Source organism: Taudactylus pleione, unplaced genomic scaffold, assembly GCF_031769625.1.
Source record: "Taudactylus pleione unplaced genomic scaffold, aTauple2 ptg000121l, whole genome shotgun sequence".
NCBI classification, from domain to species: domain Eukaryota; kingdom Metazoa; phylum Chordata; class Amphibia; order Anura; family Myobatrachidae; genus Taudactylus; species Taudactylus pleione.
The window spans coordinates 10,270,942-10,291,733 of NW_028284523.1; the positions used below are offsets into that span (position 1 = coordinate 10,270,942).

General features: G+C 41.3%; 1 protein-coding gene across 1 annotated transcript in view; it reads right to left on the bottom strand.

Moving 5' to 3' along the window:
• The window catches only part of CDH23 (cadherin related 23), a 1,221,584-nt gene that overhangs the window by 475,501 nt on the left and 725,291 nt on the right, over positions 1 to 20,792 (bottom strand). The window contains exons 22-24 of the mRNA XM_088472189.1: positions 1,985 to 2,174; positions 1,186 to 1,331; positions 768 to 987 (exon numbers count right to left, since the gene is read on the bottom strand). Coding sequence (XP_088328315.1) covers positions 768 to 987; positions 1,186 to 1,331; positions 1,985 to 2,174 — 556 coding nt within the window. The remainder of the gene's footprint in view (positions 1 to 767; positions 988 to 1,185; positions 1,332 to 1,984; positions 2,175 to 20,792) is intronic.

Consider the following 20,792-nt stretch of genomic DNA (forward strand, 5'->3'; position numbering starts at 1 on the left):
GGTCTTTTATAACCATCGTTAGATGGTGATAACTAAGCTGATAAATAGGCTTTCCCATGCAAAGGTACTCTTACAGCAAACAGGGTTGTTCCCAGTGGCGGATATTACCTAGGTGCTACAGGGCTGCAGCCCCCTCAGTAAAATCAGCCACTCCCAGTGAAGTAAAGAAGTGTGTCTGTACACTGGGTGTCTGTCCTGGCAGTGACGTCTCACTGGAAGTGCTCTCTGCTTACCAAAGCCAAACAGGCACATCCAGAGGGAGCAGTGTTCTCTCCCTGGGACTGCCAGTGTGGGCTGCGATTAGTAGAGAGAATGCTTCAAATAAGAAGCCACTGCCTTCCTTTCCATTAGCCTCACCTGACTTCTATGGTATTCAGCTGATGCAGCCCCTAGAAGCCGATGTGTGCGAATGCGCCGGTCATGGCGCCTGCCGGATTCATTGTACATGTACAATGCACTTGGCAGGGCTGCATGTGCAACAGTCTGGACCTCGCTCCAATGGACTGCAGGTAGCCCCCCTCACGGAACATAGTAGGAGCAGCCAGTGGACTTGTTCCTTTTATTGTATTGGGCACAGGCATAATGATTGGTAGCTTGATAGATCGGTCTTTTAGTCCAAAAAAACAAACAATAACCCCCCACCCCCAGCAAACTACTACAATGGATGGAATACAATAAATCTAATGACATGAATAACATACTTTTTCGTTCCAATCTCAAACACGTAAATGTAACTAGAACATTATATGAAGGAATGAGGAAATTACCACGAACTGTAAGAGTACTGGTAGAGCTCTTGGATGGAGATCCAGCATCACTGGCCACTACCCGAAGGCTATACTCCCCGATCCTCTCTCTGTCTAGAACAGCTGTAGATGTCACTAATCCACTTGTGCTATTTATGACAAAGTCCATACGTGGCATTCCAACCTGCATCCGATATGTCACTTGTCCATTCAGACCTTCATCTAGGTCTATAGCCACCACCTTAAAATGAAATGCATTAATTTTTTTTTAATCCTCTATACTGTACAGTGTATGGAGTCTAGAAAGTAATTTCGAAGAGAATCGGCTGCAATAGATCTTTCTTTTACTATTGGATAGGTTTGTTTGAATTGTTCACTGCAATAGGAACACACTTTTCAATTTATTATGTTTTGAAAACACAGACACATATCGGATTACCTGGAATACAGATGCTCCAACAGAAGCGCCCTCCAGGATCTCGGCAATGAATGGCAGGTTGTAAAATGTGGGGTCATTATCATTAAGATCTAGCAAATTCACAAAAACTGTAGCACTGCTTGTGGCACGGAGAGGCGGCCTTCCACCTGCCAAAGAAGAGAAAATCACATTAGTAACCCACAAGACTGATAACAGAGATAATTAGAGGACTTTGTACAGCCTGAATGATTCTCATTAGAATCACTTTAACTAATTCTATGAAATAAAGAAATTCATTGTGCTGCTGTATTTGATTTATTTTAAGTACATTTCAGCTAGACTGAGTTCTACAACAAGCTGTGTATTTATTTTGTTCCCCAACATATTAAGTCCACTTGAGAAACTCAGACACACAAAAAGAAAGCACGCCGGGCAGTTTGACAGTGAGCTGGCAAATGAAGCTTACTTTGGCCTTCTAGCCCCATGTCTTTTTCTTAGCAAAGGGTAAATTTAGACTAAAAGGAAAACTGAGAACAGCAAAGACCTAGTAAATTGACGTGCTATATTCTTTTGAGTTAATAGTTATGAAAATGCATCAATTTACCTGGCCGCCACAATGTGCAAATGATGTGAATATAAATGTATGATGGAACAAGAATAAGCTAAAGTAATACTTCCATTACTGATCATCTGTGCTCCGGGTGCTATTCTGTTAATGCTAGTCATTATGAAATAAACATTGCATATGAGGCCCAATCTGTATAAAGATAAAATGAAAAAAATGTATATATTGATGGAGAAAATGATTGTGATTACTTACGGTCTGTTACCGAGATTACAATTTTCCTCATCAGTTCTGCTTCCTGTGGATTTGGGTTTTCCCTGTCTAGCACCACCCCTGTAGTACGGATCTTTCCTGTGGTACTATTCAGGGTATAGAACTTGTTTGGAGGGCTAATATTATAGACCAAGCTTCCATTCTCTGCAAGATCTGGATCAAAAGCTACCACCTGTTGAGAGATGGTGACAGTAACAGACTGAGAATAAATAGATATATTACAAATTAATCTATGAGCTCTGAGCACCTCAGTCCCACAGACAATACAATTTGTACAGAATGTTGTTTTTTTTATCCACTTGGAGTCAAACTCGCATCCTAATATCTAAGCTTTGTAATGTACAGGGGTCATATTGATGAAAATGGTTTGTGCCCTCTGTGGACTTAACGTTAGTCAGCACTAAATAATCTTCTGCGCCCATGTGTCATCTGATCCTTTATTAGAAAGTCAGACATAGAAGTCTACTTCACTGTAGAGATGAAAACATGACTTGTGGCAATCCTTCAGAAGCCAGAGGCTCTAGATTCCACTGGGTTTTATCCCTTCCCTGCAGGCTTCTCACAGGCACGCAGACATGTACAATGCTTTTAAGATTGAACTAAATATAAAATATATTTCATGAGAGCAGGTTGTGCTCACTGACTTTTGATGAAATTACAGGAAAGCGGTTTATTGCACGCTGAAAATTATTTACAAAGTTGGTCACTGCATGCTGCCATATTTATATTAGTAACACACCCCTAAGCATATACAGTAGATCAATAAATATACTGTCCAGATAGCAGCCATGCATATTGCAAATTGTCTTATTTATCTCCTATGCATGGTAATTTGAAGCTCATGCCATAAATATATATGCATAGCTGACCTCACTTTACTCTGTAAGGGTAGCATATACTGAGCATCGCATCCGCAATGTGGTACATCCCGCCTCTCTTCGGGTGCATACCGAGGTATGTACGTAGAAATGCGATGAAAATTGCAAAGGACAACTCTCCCGGACAAGAGCTGTTCTTTGTGATGCCCTAGTATAGTGGGGCTTCCGGATTTAACACCCACAAGTCCTTCTGGCTTCCTTTTGCGTAGAAGGCCGTGGGCAGAGATGGGAGGGATCCGTTTCGCTTCTATTGGGTAATGCCACCTGAAGATGGCGTTACCCATTGTGACAAAGCTTTGTACATATGGAAAATGCCGTAAACCTTTTAGTACATCCTGCCCTAAACCTTTATTCCAGGTATGTGGTTGTCTCCCTATCAAACTTTGTATACAATTAAAAATAATACATCTGTCCCTAAACACTCTTCACTCCCATTTTAACCAGTGATATCTCAGGCTATGGGGGTCATTCAGACCCGCTCGCGAGTGCAGGATGCTCGCAAGCGGTCGATGTTCCCCCACTGCGCATGCGCACGACGGAGGGAGCTCCGTCGTGCGCATGCGCGAGACCTGGCGAGCGACGGGCTCTCAATCGCTCCGGGTCTCGCACCAAAGGGGGCGTGCTGTCGATGTTTATTGACAGCACGCCCCCTTTGGTGGACGTGCCGGGGGCGTGCCTGCCAGACGGAGGCGTTCCCATGGGCACGCCTACCGTCTGAAGCCGGCCCCACTGACATCACTAGTGATGTCAGTGGGAGTGATTTTGGCTCTGATAGAGCCAAAATCACTCCAGGGCTTGCGGCAGCGAGAGCCTACCGCAGGGTCTCCGTCGCAAGCCCGATGGTCGCGATGGTCAAGACCATCGCGACCATCATCATGGACGCTCGCATAAGCTGTGGGTGGTCACCAACAGCTATGCGAGCGGCCAGGAGGCCGCTCCATTTTCATGGAGGAGGGCCCTGATTCAGAGCGAGCACTCTGGTCAGAGCGTTCAGCTCTGAATCAGGCCCCATGTGTCCTAGGATATTTCTAGTTATTCACTATGCTTTGATGTGATTGGAGAGCTTTCTACCAGCATCTATTAATATGTTTTTATCTGTGCCTTTGCATTCTGTCCTCTATCTCTGAAACTCCCTAATAGAGCCTAACATTCTCTTCAATTGCAAGTATAGGACATGGACAATGCTTTTTTAGTGTTATGAAACGGTCTTATGTATGCACTAAATATTCACTTATTTTTATGTTCCAATTAAGTTAAACTGTTGTATTGCATGTTGTCCTACATTCTTGACATTTTTTTAAGGGGCCAATCAACCAGCGGTGCTGTACAAATAAAGTCATACAATAATTTGTAGAGGTTAATTAAATTTGTCAAACAAATTAATACTGTTATTGCAGTTCTTTTGCCAATTAGGGGTAAAGATTAGACTAGAGCTGTATAATGTTACGGCTATATGCGTAAGGCTATATTAAAGTCCTTAGTTTTCTTGTGATTGGTTAAGTAATACAATAGTAGTTACTGGTTACTAGGCAGATTGTTGTTTAGCTTATTATTCGGTTGGTTGAACTTGTAGGTTAATTTATTGTATTTTAGTGGGAGCGTCAGTTACTAGTTTATACAGTAGATGTCAAGTTTGAATCTGGTATGCCATCTTTATCAATTGGAAAGTGCCTGGCTGATCATATTCTGTAGCATCTTTCAGTTTCCTCAACTTACTGTGTCTTTAATCTGCCCTTTTGCTTTACTCCTTTCTCCCTTTTTGGACTTTATTCGGTCTTTCCTTTCTTCTATTCTCCCATATAGTTCTCATCGCTCCCCTTTTGTATGTATTTTTACCTTTCCTACACCTGTTTTTGTTGTTACATTGTCCCCCTCTCCCCCTGTAACTGCCCTGATGCCAATCACACCACCCCACACATGCCACCTGCCAGCTAGGACTAGTGGGTCAACGCCTGCCCAGCATTTTCATCTCTGGCTGCTAGGGAGCAGTCTCCACTAGACAGAGTTTCTGCCCTCGGGTCTCTGATGCCGCTGACCACCAGGTGACCTCCGTGGCTTGAATGGTGGTGGTGTGTTTTTCTATTAATGCCGGCCATAGTGTAATGCCCTCCCGCCCCTCTTCTTTCTCTTCTGCTTTCCTTCTTTTATTCCTTCTGTGGTTCAGCCTACTTGGCCTTCTAATGTTTTTTTCTATTTTTCCTCAGTCTCCTCCTTTTTCTAATCTTTTTGCCCCTATGTATCACTTCCCAACCTCTTACATATGAGGCCGTCTACATTCTCTTCACACTTCACTGCAAATTTGTTGTTAACCTCCATCTGTACAGGTGTCTCAGCTCAAAATACAGTTTTCCGGAATCGGTATGTAATGCCAGCTGTCGGGATGCCTCCTGTCAGAATACCAACAGTGGAATCTCGATGGTTGGTATCACAACAGGGGTCGGGAAAGTATACTTACCCTCCCCCCCCTAACCCTCCCTTTTTGTAGCCTAACCTTAACCCTCCCCACCCTGCACCCTAAGCCTCCCCATTAGCGCCTAAACCTAAGTTTCCCCCCTTTGTGCCTAAACCAAACCTCCCCCTTTGCACCTAACCCTAACCCCACAATGGTGCCTAACCCTATCTCTCCCCCCCTAGGGGTGCCTAACCATACCCTCCCCCCCCAAAACCTAACCCTGCTATGCTCCCTAAACCAAATCTTTCTTCCCCGCCCCGCGCGGCTAACGCTAAGGACGCCCTGGACTTACCTCGTTCGGACTGCAGTCGGGATTAAGATAGGCATCAGTATTTTGACACCTATCTTAAGTCTCTTGTCGGGACACCCCTGTCGCTACTGAGACTGATGGCATCGTGCCCATCCGATCTCACAACTACATCCCCAGTTTTCCTCCCATTGGTTCATAATTATGTTTTTCACAGGAGCCTCACTTCAACTGTGTTGGATTCTTGGGGCCTTCAGGGCATTTGTTTGCTTTATTAGTTATTATACCAACAGACTTTACAAATGTTATCCTATGATCACCTGAGAATGATCTTTCTGCATTTAAATATCTCATTATTTGTTTATTATCAGATACGTAGCTATATAGCTAAAGTATTAGCTACATTATCAGGCAGATAGAGAATGTGCACTTGACAGTGTATTGCGCCGCTGCCAGGGGCGTATTTATATAGGGTGCAAGGTGCGAGGGGCACAAGCACCGCACATATATAATTTGATATACTTACCTTTCCGGCGGCCTGGCGCTGGCTGCAGCGCTGCAGAAATCACCAGGAAAATTGCAACAGCTGCCATTTCCCTGGTGATTTGCGCATGCGCAGTAGAGATGTTCCCGGAGACCTGCACATGCACAGTAGAGATGTTCCCGGAGACCTGCACATGCGCAGTAGAGATGTTCCCGGAGACCTGCACATGCGCAGTAGACTGGCACAATGCCAGAGTCTACTGCTGCGCCGAAGAGGAGGGGGCCTGATCAGAGCCTACACACGGGCCTCCTCTTCCATTAAAGCTGCCCTAAGTTGGTATGGGCAAGGTCTTTTCGCTATGCACCTATTAAACGCCCCCTTAATTTAGAGGTGGTGACACTGGCTTAATTAAATGGAAAGTGGATTTTCCAAATTTATCTTCGGAGTGTATACTTAAAGATTTTGAACATTTCAACCAAACACCTTATCTCAGCATCATATGTAGAAATGCATTACAAATTGTTACACCACTTCTACATAATACCTGAGTTGAGATTCCTTATGGGGATCTCATCGGATTCCCTCTGTATCAAATGTCAGCTTCTTGAAGCAGGTATTTATCATTGTATATGGGGCTGTGCAGGGGTTAATACGTTCTGGTGGCTCATACAGTCATATATTAATAACACATTGGGGATAGTTTTTACAATTATCCCTGAATGGGCTACGTGGGATATATGCCCGGCCTCAATGAGATCTAAACTACCTTTTGGGATGTCTGTTGCTCGCTAAGATTGTGGCAGCGGAGAAAAAATACCATTTTATCACAATGGATATAGTCAGATACACTGACTTTGGACTTGATAATCCTTGGGATTCATACCTATTATGGATTGGTTGGAAATATTGACCAATAAAGAAAGCAAAGTGGAAAAATGGCGTGATGTTTAGCTGCCGTACATACACACGTATAGATTCGCTTCGCAAAGCAGTTGCTCTGACTTCCTTGTACAATCTAGAGGTGTTCCCCCTGAGGGCGCTCTCTGGGCCCGATTCAGAGCCGGACGCTCTGACCAGAGCGCTCGCTCTGAATCAGTGCCCTCCTACCTAAACTTGGAGCTGCCTCTTGGACGCTCGCATAGCTGTGGGTTACCACCCACAGCTTATGCGAGCGTCCATGATGATGGTCGCGATGGTAAAGACCATCGCGTCAATCGGGCTTGCGACGAGACCCTGCGGTAGGGTCTCGCTGCCGCAAGCCCTGGAGTGATTTTGGCTCTATCAGAGCCAAAATCACTCCCACTGACATCACTAGTGATTTCAGTGGGGCCGGACCCAGACGGTAGGCGTTCCCATGGGAATGCCTCTGTCTGGCAGGCACGCCCCAAGCACGCCCACCAAAGGGGGCGTGCTGTCAATCAACATCAACAGCACGCCCCCTTTGGTGCGAGACCTGGAGCGACGGCTTCCCTGTCGCTCCCCGGGTCTAGCGCATGCGCACTAGGGTACCATCGACCCGCTTGCCAGCGCTCATTGCTCACGAGCGGGTCTGAATCAGGCCCTCTGTCTGAAAATAACGCCCTCTTCATGCCTCTATTAATCAGCTTTATTATAGTGCCATGGCACGTGTACTCTTCCATACTTGTTACTTTCACGCTTGCGGTTTTCTCACTCCAACTATTGTCTTGTATATCTGAGTACTTGTCTCACTCCAACTATTGTCTTGTATATCTGAGTACTTGTCTCACTCCAACTATTGTCTTGTATATCTGAGTACTTGTCTCACTCCAACTATTGTCTTGTATATCTGAGTACTTGTCTCACTCCAACTATTGTCTTGTATATCTGAGTACTTGTCTCACTCCAACTATTGTCTTGTATATATGAGTACTTGTTTCACTCCAACTATTGTCTTGTATATCTGAGTACTTGTTTCACTCCAACTATTGTCTTGTATATCTGAGTAGTTGTTTATTTATGTTCTACTCGTAATGTCTTGTACACATTCTTTTTATCTGATTGTAATTCTATTTATTTGTATTGTGCAGTTCTCCAATAAAATATTTAAAAAACAAAAACAGGCATTTTCACCCGTAGGTAAGTTTTAATTCCAGTATGTTGAAAGCACTTTATCAGGCAGCTTTTATCATTTTAGTATGTTTAGCTATTAGGAACCATAAAATACTTAGCACCTAAAATGGTTTGTTTACTTTATAGCAGCTAAAATACGATTTTAATTAATTTTTGGCTGCAGGATTATAAATCCAGTGTAAATAGTTCAGGCTGGTATGTGTATTGTCAAGCTCTTAAAATGGCTCATTTATTTTAAATGTGTAAGTGAGTGTAAAGCAAGCCATGTGTTTTAAATGGATAGTTTCACATAGGGATGGGTGCATGGTTTACAGAACACAGTAATATAAACAGAATATTTAAAGTGCAATGCTGCAGAACAAAATAAAATAACAAGGAGATATTTAAAATTTCAATAACATAATATAGCAATAATAAATTTATCAAAAACATTGACTTTGCAAATACTTGGAGATTATATGCATACAATTGATTAAATTAAGTGGTGTTTAGCTATGTGTTATAGCATTGACCTAACACCTCTGTATGCATGCAATACCGTAAATCATGATGACCTGAGAGTTTTATTGCATATAGGGGCCTATTTTCCTTATTCTATTATGCCCTGTTATACATGTAGAATCATTAGTTTCTGCATGTTTTTAGCTAATTAAAGGATCCGATCGCCGGATGGCTGCGTTTCGGAAGAGATATCCAGGCACTAGAGCAATACTGAACTGCTACGCTAGAATCATTTCCGCTACCACAACTCGCAGTGGGTGATATACTTCATTTGCGTGGGAATTTATGATGAATAGGCACCATAGAGGAATGATACATCTACATATATACTAAACAACAAAAATATGGGACATAAGTATTTATAAAGTTCTGCAATTGACAAACTAAAAAAACACAGATCAGACAAAAGCAGAACTGACCTTCTGTGCAGTCTGTACTGACAGAAGTACAAAGAACAAGAGAGTTCATTTGCATGAACAAAGCTGACCTTAATTAATATCTAACTGGTGTACTGCCTTTGAAAGCCTATTTGAATACAGCAAGAGTCAGAAACGTGGACAAAAATAAATAATATTCACTATTATCAAGTGTCACTAGTAGAAATTGTTCTCTGAGAAGAAAATACAGAGAAGATCCAGCACCCATCTAACCAGAGACTGAGAGTCAAGACAAAATGGCCATTGTGTATGGTTTCACCAACCAGCGGATTATCAATGCAGACCCTTAAGCTGGGTACACACTAGATGATATGTCGCCTCATCCGCCGACATATCGTCCACATCAGCCAATGTGTACCAACTACGCCGCTGACGATGCTCGCTCCTGCGCATCTTCAGCGACATGCGGGGGCCATGGCCCCCACCGTAATTCTGTCGCTGCCGGCAAGTGTGTATGCAATTGCCAATGCCGGCACCCCCGACGGGTCCCGTTGCTGCCGATGGCATACACACTAGACATTGTCTAGTGTGTACCCGGCATTAAACTGAGTATTCACCTTTTTAATTTTCAGTGCACAAATTTTACAGAGAACAGTGCTGATCTCTCATACATCATTCCTGTGACTTCAACAACCAGTTTGTGAAACTGTGCACAGTGAGATATTTCTGCATTACATACTGTTCTCTAAAGAGTGTTACAGATGCTTTTTAGCTATGAAATACTGACTGCTTCCCTTACGCTGAACATGTTAAAATGACAGCTGAGTTAAATGAAGCCTGAGCTGACATTTTAAATGGGGGACTGAGATGTCATCAGGACTCCTCAGGCTGCGGATATCTCGGCATTAGTAAATCACTGTGTAGTAGTGACCTATTGCTAGCTGGCATATTACTTAGCATTAGGTTAATATTACATGTGATTGTCTACTTGGCTCTACAAAAATAAAAAGTACAAAAATAAAATATAAATTATAAATAAGTAGAAAAAACTTATAAAATCGTCCTCATCACTCCACTGTTATTTTACAGCACATAACCCCCAAATTATGTATTTACAATACAAATGTGATCCCAAAACAGGCAACAATTTTTGACCTAGCTCTTTGGCCTATTGCCATATACACTTACCATAAGATTTCTATACATACGGTAGATTGCAATATAACATTAGAAGACAAAAAAAATATGCGCCTACTTCTGAGTCGCACGCAAAATGGAACGCAGCACCATCTATTAGCATTCACCCGTCTGCAAGTTTATGCAAACGGCCTACAAACTCCTTCTCATGTGTGCATCTATGTGGCCAAATGTGCAAGGACTAAAATACCCACTTGTAGCACCTGTGCTCACTATAATACCGATTGGTGCGTCCTCATGCGCTACCATTTGTCGCACCACTGAAAACTGTACCAGCCCTATGGCATGTCAGTGTCGCCATCTGTACACAAACCTCTACGCTTGCGGCTGTGCATCTATGAATGCAGTCGCTTGCATTGACACTCCTATAATACGCCTGCTGCTCCTTTGGGTGCACTACTAGCCACTTCCCAGTCACCGCCCCATCACTTTTCTGCCACACTTCTGTTACAGTCTGCATCGATCACAAGAGCACCTGTGCATACACTCAGAGTAATGCATGCATAGGAGATATCAGAAATTTCCCACATGCGCAGTTGCAAATAATCGCTTAACTATGTGATCATGGGCATTGCGTGTGGCTCTGAATCAGGCCCTATGTTCTTACACTTTCTGGGAGTTGCGGTAATCATCTAAAAAAATGGAAAGGTGTTTTCCCATTATTTTTCCCCAATATAAGTCCAATAAAAATGTTAACTTTGTATTTCAAGAGGCTAACATATTATAACACAACCTGGCCTAAATAAAATTATATACATTATATACTGTACACTAATAAGTCAACTTGAAAGTTTGGCTGGTAACAAAGAGATGATCTCTCTCCTGTTATTAATTCTAGCGCAAAACACGACAAGATATGATGATTATATAATACAATAAATGTGTTAAAAGAATATCTGTTTTGTTAGAATCATTTTTTGTCTAAATAAAGTGTTTCCTGGGGACATTAAAAAAAATAAAAATAAATACTGAATGCTATATAGTACATTGATGCTTGACATCATTCTGTCATACACCAGTCTCTAAATTTTCTACTTGATTTACATTTAACAATGTTTGCAAATATATTTTCCTATTAAGAACTTTTTATACATCAGAAAATACAATTACCAAAAATATACAAATAAATAACATTTGCAGGTGCCGATAACAATTGGACACAATAAATAATAGAAATTCACAATGAAAACATTATGTTGCATAGTAAAAGTATGCATTCTGTGTAAACAATTGTTTTGGGTTGATGTTATTTAAAGAGAATATATTTTGTCCAGGGAACTGTCAATAGAAGTTTGTTGAATCTATTAAAAATAGTGCACAATTGTAAAATATACGGTATAAAAATGTCCTGTGTTTACAAAAACAAATTATACTGGAAAGATAAGAATATCTCGAAGTTGAGGTATGGCATTTCTAATAAGGTGTATAGGAATATGCATTATATTATCCTATTGTGCAAGTATAATCACAATAATACTGTAACAACACAATGTGTTCCCAACAATTCCATGCCCTTAAAATAGATAAAGTAAAACAAAAAAAGACTTGCTCAGTTAATGTCGGCTGCTTTGTGAAAACATAATTATGAGGAAAATTAATGAGGTTTGAGTGGGACAAAAATAAAAATTAATTTAATGCGTTATTAAACTTCCACTAAGTCTATTTTGTGTACTTGAAAATGAGCAGGGAAGAAAAAAAAACAAATGGTAAATCAATTTAAGTCTAAGTTTCCAGAGAGAGAAAATGTATTGAAATTTTTAGTAAAGTGAATTAACCTCACAATTGCCTGGAAATAAGATTCCATGACCTCAAATTAGAAAATTGTACATTTTCAGGTAGGGAAAAAAAGAAACCCAGGGAAAAACAACTTATAACTTTATTTTTAAAATGTCTTGGTAATCAAGTTATTTGTTTATTTTACACATAAATAGTCCATATAAATAATAATTGTGTCATTATGACATTCTGATATCAGAACACACTAATTATACATTACTCATCTCCTTCAGTGTCGGCCTACGTGCAGCCATTACTTCTGCACGCCTCAAAAGACTGTAGAGGGTGTGATTGTTTCACCATCAGAGACTCTTTTACACACTGCTCTGTATAGAGCGTATAGAAGAAATGGTGAGCTTCTTTCCGTAAAAGAAGGGTAAGCATCAGGATTGGCTGTCGACCTATAGTAAACTATAACTAGGAATTTTATTTTTAAATTAAAATAGATGAGTAGGTATACAGTATGTGCGTGTTTGTGTGTGTGCTTGCATATTTCTTCTATATATGTTTCGACTGTATGTCCAATTAATTATTGTAAATTTGTGTATTTTAAAAAATATTACATCCTTTACATAATTTTTATTCATAATATTATTACAAATTGTTTAAGTGCAGCTAACTCTATATATATTATTTACAATAGGGATTACATTAACCCTTATTTAATCTATAACTGTTTGCGAAATGCACAATACTGTATATTAATACCGAATCATGCAGAAAGATAATCTGATATTGGTAGATCTATAAACAAACTAAGGGGTTAGATTCAATTATGTATAAGTTAAGTTTTTAAGCATGTGGAGCCCTCGCAAGCGGGTTGATATTGGGCTCTGTGCACGCACAGTGGCTGCACTGCGAGTGCGCAAGCCCCGGAGCGAGAGAGAAATTCTCTCGCTCCGGGGGTCAGGAAAGTTGGATTTCTTACCAATCCCGACTTGTTGTATTATTGGAGTTCAGGCATAAATACATTAATAAATATGAAAAAGCCCCAGTGATAAACAGACAGACAGACAGACAGGGTTTTCTCTAACACAGGAAGCCCATAAGAATAGGGAGGCCACTGTCAAGTGAAATTCAGCCCCTGGCTGGTCAGCGCTCTGTGGAGTAGCAGAAACCATGTGCTTCTTCCCAACCATGCTGGCCTCTGAGGGTTAGGGAAAGAGTTGAACTCTAAGGGGTATATTTACTAAAGTGCGGGTTTTTAGAAGTGGAGAGGTTGCCCACAGCAACCTATCAAATTCTACTTAACGTTTATCTAGCACTTAATAGAAGATAATAGCTAGAATCTGATTGGTTGCTATGGGCAACATCTCCACTTCTAGAAAACCTTCACTTTAGTTAAAATGCCCCTAATTGTTAGTAGTCCTTTAGTGGGAGGCTCCAGGATCTACAATCTCAGACAAGAGCTCAAGCTATAATTGACATTTTAGCTACCCATGCAGAGCTGCCCGCTAACGCAAGACATGCACTTTTAGAACATACTAACAAAGTCAAGCCACTTCCATATGCCTTCTTTATGCTATCGTATGGAGTAAAAACAAAATGCACTTGTACATCTTACATACACCTGGCCAATTGCTATTGATTTGGAGCTGAACGCATCTTGAGATGTGTCTGACATATTTACATAAATCCACTTTTTTACATGTGCCATTTCCCTGCCTATGTTCTAAATGCACATTTGTCCACTTTTATATTAGCCCATATATATTCTGCATGCACTCCTAACCTCGGATTTGATTTATTAGTACATATGCTGACAATCTGTCCATGTTAATATTTATGTTGTCAACATTTTAACCATGTCAACATGGGTGACTGTCAACAATCTGACTGCATACCCTTAGCTTAATTTGTGCGGGTGCCTGGTTCCCCACATCTGCTACCACTATGAACAATTACGTAAAATAACCAGCATACCATCATGATTTCTGCAAGTTTCTGTGTTCTTGCTAAAGTAGTGACAGTGTGCTAATGCTATACTTTACATTATTCAGATGCAAGCCAAAGCATCTTTTACATTGCAAAGTTTTAATTTTGTGCTTTATAAATGACCTCAATATAATTCAAAATCACCCATCTCACACATTTCTTAAAGTATATAATTAAGATATCCTACAACGATGCTGTATACCACTTACATAAAGTATTTGGCAAAAGGCAGAAATAGAAACTGTAACATCTGCAAGCTACTGAATAAAAGTAGGGATGTGCGCCGGACCATTTTTGCTGAATTTGGCTCTCATTCGTCGTCCGGTTTTGGATTTGGATTTGACAAACCTGCCGTGACTGGCTTTGGATTTTTTACAAAAATGTGCAAAAAAAAATCTAAAATCACTGAATTTTTTTTTTTTTTGTTTGTTCCTAGAGTATTATTAACCCCAATATCATTAATTTCCAGTCATTTACAGTCAATTTAGACCACCTCACAGTTTATAATATTGTTTTCACCATTATTGGCCAAAGGCTGCAGTGAGCTGGCTGGTTACTAAGCAACAGAGCAGCGGTACAGACACCACAGTTTAAAGCACATCTATGAAACATTGCCACACAGCAGTGACAGAAATGAAAGGTAGTGCAAGATGGATTTGTCCTTGGGCCCTCCCACCCAGTGGGCTACAGCCAACAGTGTCACAGTACTTATATACGCAGTGGGCTATGACCCAAGGAGTCATGGTGCTTGTATACACAGAGGGCTAAGGCCCACGGAGTCATGGTGCTTTTAATTTATACACAGAGGGCTAAGGCCCACGGAGCCATGGTGCTTGTATACACAGAGTGCTAAGGCCCAAAGAGTCATGGTGCCTGTATACACAGTGGGGTACAGCACCAAAAAATAAGTTATTTTTTTTTTTTTTTAACTTTCTCAAAAGCTTTTTGACTTTTTTAAACTTTTTTTTGTACACAGTCTCGACACTTTAATCAGCAGACTATAGAGCAGCATACATCAGTGTGCAGTGTGCCCCCTTACACAGTCACTTTGCCAGCACAGCCACTTGTCCCACTCCCTGTACGCAGCCAGTAAATAGAATATCAGCAGAGCAATGCACAGCGTGCGGAGCATGAAAGTGGCGCCAAGTCCCGGTCTCTGCGCCTTATATAGGGGCGAACTCTCGCCTCTGTCGAGAATCCAACACTCTTGCCTCTCGCGAGGATCCGATGTCAGGAGGATGACGTTCGGCCTCGCAGTGGGATCCGAGGCAGCGGGAACACCCGATGTTCGGAGCTTTTTGGATTCCACAGAATCCGAACCGCTCATCCCTAAATAAAAGGCACTTCACATTTTGAATATGATGCAAAACACAGCATTCTTGCTGCTTAGAGTGTGCACCTGCATTTTCTTTTTCCTGTAGTTCTATTACTACAAGTCTCAGCATGGTAGCACATCTTATGCTTAAAATAAGGGTGTGCAGTCCAGCCGTCTCCCCTTTCCCTCTGTATTTCTGTGTATAAGGTACATATGAAGATAGCCACTCCTTCTCCCTGGTACTTGCACCACTCCCATCTCCTGTTAGGTGATTTGAATTAGTACAGGTCCTTGCACTGCTGTCTACATATTAGAATGGGCACTATTATAGCTAAGTCCTGGACAAATTGCTATAATATGTCAGTATTAGGGACGTTAGGGATCCATCTAATGGAGTTCACCGTGACATGGTAGTTGGGCATGCATTTGTGACAAATGTGCTAAGAACCTCTTTTATACTCCATGTTAATTTTAGAATTTATCATAATTGTTATGACTCTCAATACTCATAGTGCACCTTTCTTTTCCTGCATTGGCAAAACATAGTGGAAAAGTGGAGTTCTGCATAAAAACCTACAACAGCTTTGTACATTTTTAGGATTTATACCGGACACAAAAAACTTTAGTACCATTGCGATTTGTAACTACAACTTCCGGACACAGGCTAATTTAAACCTCTAAAGGAACCGTTCTGTGTCTCGACTTACATCTATGATAAGGACATCTGCTAAGCAGAGTTACACATTAATATTTTTAATTTTACTGGAGGGACTTATATTTCCAAATGTACTGTGAATCTAATGTTTTCTCTCTTTAGGGCAGATATACTAAGCCTTGGACAGTAATAGAGTGCAGAGAGATAAACTACCAGCTAATCAGCTCCTAGCTGTAATTTTTCAAACAAAGCCTATAAAATGACAGATAGGAGCTAATTGATTGGTACTTAATATCTCTCCACTTTATCCGTCTCCAAGGCTTAGTACAGGAAGCAGTCGGGAAGCCGACGGATGGAATCCCGACCGCCGGCTATCCGACTGTCTAATCCCGGCAAGGGTTAAAATGACAGGCGTCGAGAGCCCGACGCCTGGCATCCAGATCGAAGATAAGCCGGGTGCGGACAGCCACGGGGGAGAGGGTTAGGTTAGGGGCTCCCAGGGGGAATTTAGGATTAGGCACCACCCTGGGAGGGTTAGGTTTAGGCTAGGGGAAGGGTGGGTTAGGGTTAGGCACCCCCCGATAGACTTAGGTTTAGGCAGCAGGGAAGGAGGGTTAGGTTTAGGCACTTAGAGGGGGGTTAGGCACTGTGGGGGAGAGGTCAGGTTTAGGCACCAGTAAGGGAGAGTTAGGGTTGGGGGGGAGAGGGTTTGGGGTACTTACCTTTTTTAGCTGTCGGGATCTTCACCATGCCGGGCTTCCGATGTCGGGATTTGAACTGCCGACCGCATCATACCGAACCCCTTAGTACATCTCCCCCTTTTTATGGTCCCATATGTAGAGACTATAGACTCATATATTCTGAATTATAGTTATATGCAGGGGCGTATCTATAATGGGTGCAGGGTGTGCGGGGAACACCGGCCCCTGGGTCCAGGGGGGCCCCGCACCGCACACCCTGCCCCCATAATATTACTTACCTCTCCGAAGACCCACGTCAGTGCGGGGGTCCGGCACTGTAAAACGACTGGAAAATGGCCACGGCAGCCATTTTCCCGTCGTTTGCGCAGTACAGGGAAAATGGCCGCTGTGGCCATTTTCCCAGTGACCTGTGCATACACTATAGACTCTGGGCACACTCTAGTGCCCAGAGTCTATAACTCCGGCTCTGGCAGCGCACAGCTCAGTGTGCTGCCGGCCGTCGGGCGGAGAGGAGGGGGCCTGTGTCGGAGACTGCACACGGGCCCCCTCCTCTCTAGAAATGCCCCTGGTTATATGTGTCTGATAGTAAATGTCCATATATTGATATTTTCAGCTGCAAATTGCTGCCATATTTGTCATAATGTTTTAAAAAAAAAATCTCCATTTGGTAACTGCTGTATTGTGGATTATTTTAGCACTTTGGACATTGATAATAAATAGAAGTAAAATGGCATTACCAGTTTTTATGTCTGTTTTGTGTTGCGTTTGTGAGTGATATTATTATTATTATAATTATTACTACTACTACCAATACATATTTTTACATCAGTTGCCTGAATAATTATCATGTAATTCTGCAGGGCTTGGTATTTGTTCATGCACATTTCCAAGGTGAATGTTATTTAAAAGACCAATTAACCCTCTTTTAATAATTAATGGGTGTCAATGAGATCAACTGTACTTCATTACCCTTGATATGTTAAAATGTTTAATTGGATATTTTATTTTCTACAGGGGAAAACACTAGTTAGAGATAACAGGCATTTCTTTAAACGGTTTGTGAATTTGCTGAGTTGTTAATAATACTAGATAATGACAGTGTGATTTATTTACTGTACCTTAGAGTTTATATGCATTATATTCTAGGTCAAAGCTCTAGATCCGAAAGACTTATTCCACAAAAAAGTAAATATTTAGTTTTGGATAGGAATAAGAGAAGATAAGCCACATAATAGAAGCTACCCAAGCGCCTCTTACCACCAACTCATGGGTTCCCTGTTGTCTATAATGGTTTAATATTAATTCATTTTTAGGCTTTCAGTGGATTTACCTTTGAAGACAGAGACACAGGGCCGGCTCTACCATTAGGTAGCTTTAGGCGGCTGCCTAGTGCGCCAGAGTCTGCCTATCACAAATGAAGGATGTCTCTGATAGATGGTCGCTGCGGAACTTCTAAGATGCCATCTCCACACTTTCACCTGAGGGGCTGGAAAGTGGGTATTGGTGTGTTTGTGGGGAAATAGGGGGACAGTAGGCTGAAGGTGTCAAGAAAACCTTGCACCGGCACTGCAGACACAGGTAATATTTTGCAGAACCATAAGACTCCAATAGTCCCAATAGACAGGACAGTCTTGAATTCTCAGCTGTATTCCCAGATTAATGATTTAGAGGAGTGGCTTCTTAGTTTTGGTAGCATGATTTTGTTGGATCAGTGAGCGCAATGTGAGGAGATTGACCTAAAATATGGCTGTTTCTATGTTTCACTATGTCCGGATATATGGAACCAGTTATTTTAACTAATGTACTAAATCCACAGTTAATTCACATTAACCTATATTCTCTTTCCTTTTATCATATATGGTTTGTGCATCATAGAACACAAAACAACAAAAGGGGTATTTGCCCAGCACCATGTTTGGGTGGGGGCAATCTAAATCACTCCTAGAGCTGTTCTTTTACTTTTAACTGTAATTTACAACTTCTGGTTCCATACCAATCTTATTGGGTGTGAGCAGGGCTGGTTGGAAAATGTATTTTTGCTTATGTAAGGAGTTCCCGCTCTTAACCACTTCATAAACAGAAGGTGGTGCTGTCCCTTCATGACCAAGGTGTGGGGTACATAAGTGTCATTGGGAATAACAAAAGGTACTCTGTCAACTAAAAACAAGCACTGAGCCAATTCAACATTCAACAGGACAAAAAAAAGTAATAATATTCTCTATTTTAAAAAACATGGAAAATAACAATAACACAATATTTACTAATCCCAGAGACAAGTATATAACAGTAAGAGAAGAGCATTTCAGTGGACAAACTGAATTGTGGTTGTAGTCTATTTCCATTTTAATATTATTATTCTCCTTTATTTATATGGCGACACAAGTGTTCCGCAGCGCCTTACATAGTACATAGAACTAATAGGTGAACAAGAAACAAGTAACTTACAGTACATTACAGTGCAGGACAAGGACACGATTTATATATATTGCTGCAATAGCGATTAAAGCACTCACAATAAGCTGCCAGGAGTTGGCAGTCCCGTGTTAGGTGCCCTTATGGGGAGTAAAGAGTAGAAGAAAATGTAAAGAGGAGCACATGAGGGAAGAGGTCCCTGCTCGTGAAAGCTTACATTCTAATGGGGAGGGGCAGACAGACGGGCGTGACACAGAAGGGGAAGATAGGGAGGAAAGAGCATGAGGTGGGTTAGGATGAGTGCTGGAAGGCCTTGATGAAGTAGTGGGTCTTGAGAGCCCGTTTGAAGATTTGTAGAGAGGTGGAGAGTCTGATGGGGAGAGTATCATTGTACAGTAGGTGACACAGCGCTCTCAGCAGTATCAAGGCAGTATAACTTTTCTTTCTTGGAGATTACACATCAGCTCTGAGTAATACTGCCAGACAAGGGTTAATCTTTGGTAGGTGAGTAGTGTAACTGAAGCACTTAGGTGCCACAGCTTGCTGCTTCTCAAGGCTAGACACACAGTTTCATTCAGGGTCCTGCTGCAAATGCTAATACCAAGACTAATACTTTCCACTCATAATGTATATGTGTGGCCAAGCCATTACTGAAGGGCACAATGTTCACCAAGCTACAAGTATGCCCATGCAACAGATTCATATACCGCCATCATTACATCATTTATATCAGCAATCATTTTATTTGCATGAAATGTTTTTTTGAGTGTAAATACTCAAAGTGTCAGCACAAGGGTGCTTTAATGCTATGAAGGATATGATGAACTCTTTCAGCTGGAAATCCTAAGACTGCACCTTGTGTAATCAGCATTTTATACGTATTATAGTAAAAAGAGATGAAAGACTAAGCTTGGATAGACACAGTGTAAAGGACATGGTGCTGGGTGTGTGGCAGTGCGTTCTCCCTCCTTGCATGTCATAGGGAGCTGAATTATTTCTGCCTCCATCAAGTCCCTTATTTTCCATCACTACAGTATGTGAAGGGTGTTAAATCAATGCTTCTATAGAGAGGTGGAATTAAAGGAAACAGTAAGAATACAAGATTTCTAATATGCACCTCTAATAAATGAAACGTGTATATATAATATATTATATATATATATATACACACACACTGTATATATATTAGATAGGTAGATAAATGTGTACACACACACACACACACACACACACACAATATATGTGCCTCCAATCATGTGTAAGAAATGCCATAAGTAAACAGGATCATTTGTAAAAAGAAATGCATTACTAGTATTAGTTAAGGTATTTATAGGTCTAAAGTAAATGGGGCTAGATCAGGGACTGTTTTAAGCTGTCCGCTTGCTGGTACTGTATTTATAATGTTATACAAATCACCTATATATAGCACCTTATCATAGAATGTAATCACCCCTTCCGGTATATCCAGTGACCTGTGAGGGACATGTAAAAGGACATGCCACCTAAGTGATAGGTTCTTTGTTAATTACAGGCTGCAACTGGACTGTCGCTGTCAGCCTATGATTCCACTAATGCTTGTGAGACAATGGTTTCAGCTACTCAGTGAAAATAAAATCCCTTATCACTGTAATTTACAGTGCCCAAAAAATTACACCATAGTAGTTGAGTAATACTAAACTGCGTCGGCAATATTGGCACCAAGTGGTAAGGGTTAATTCAGCACTATGCCAGGACATTGTCTGTAGGTGCAGATCTGCGCTTTCAGTTCC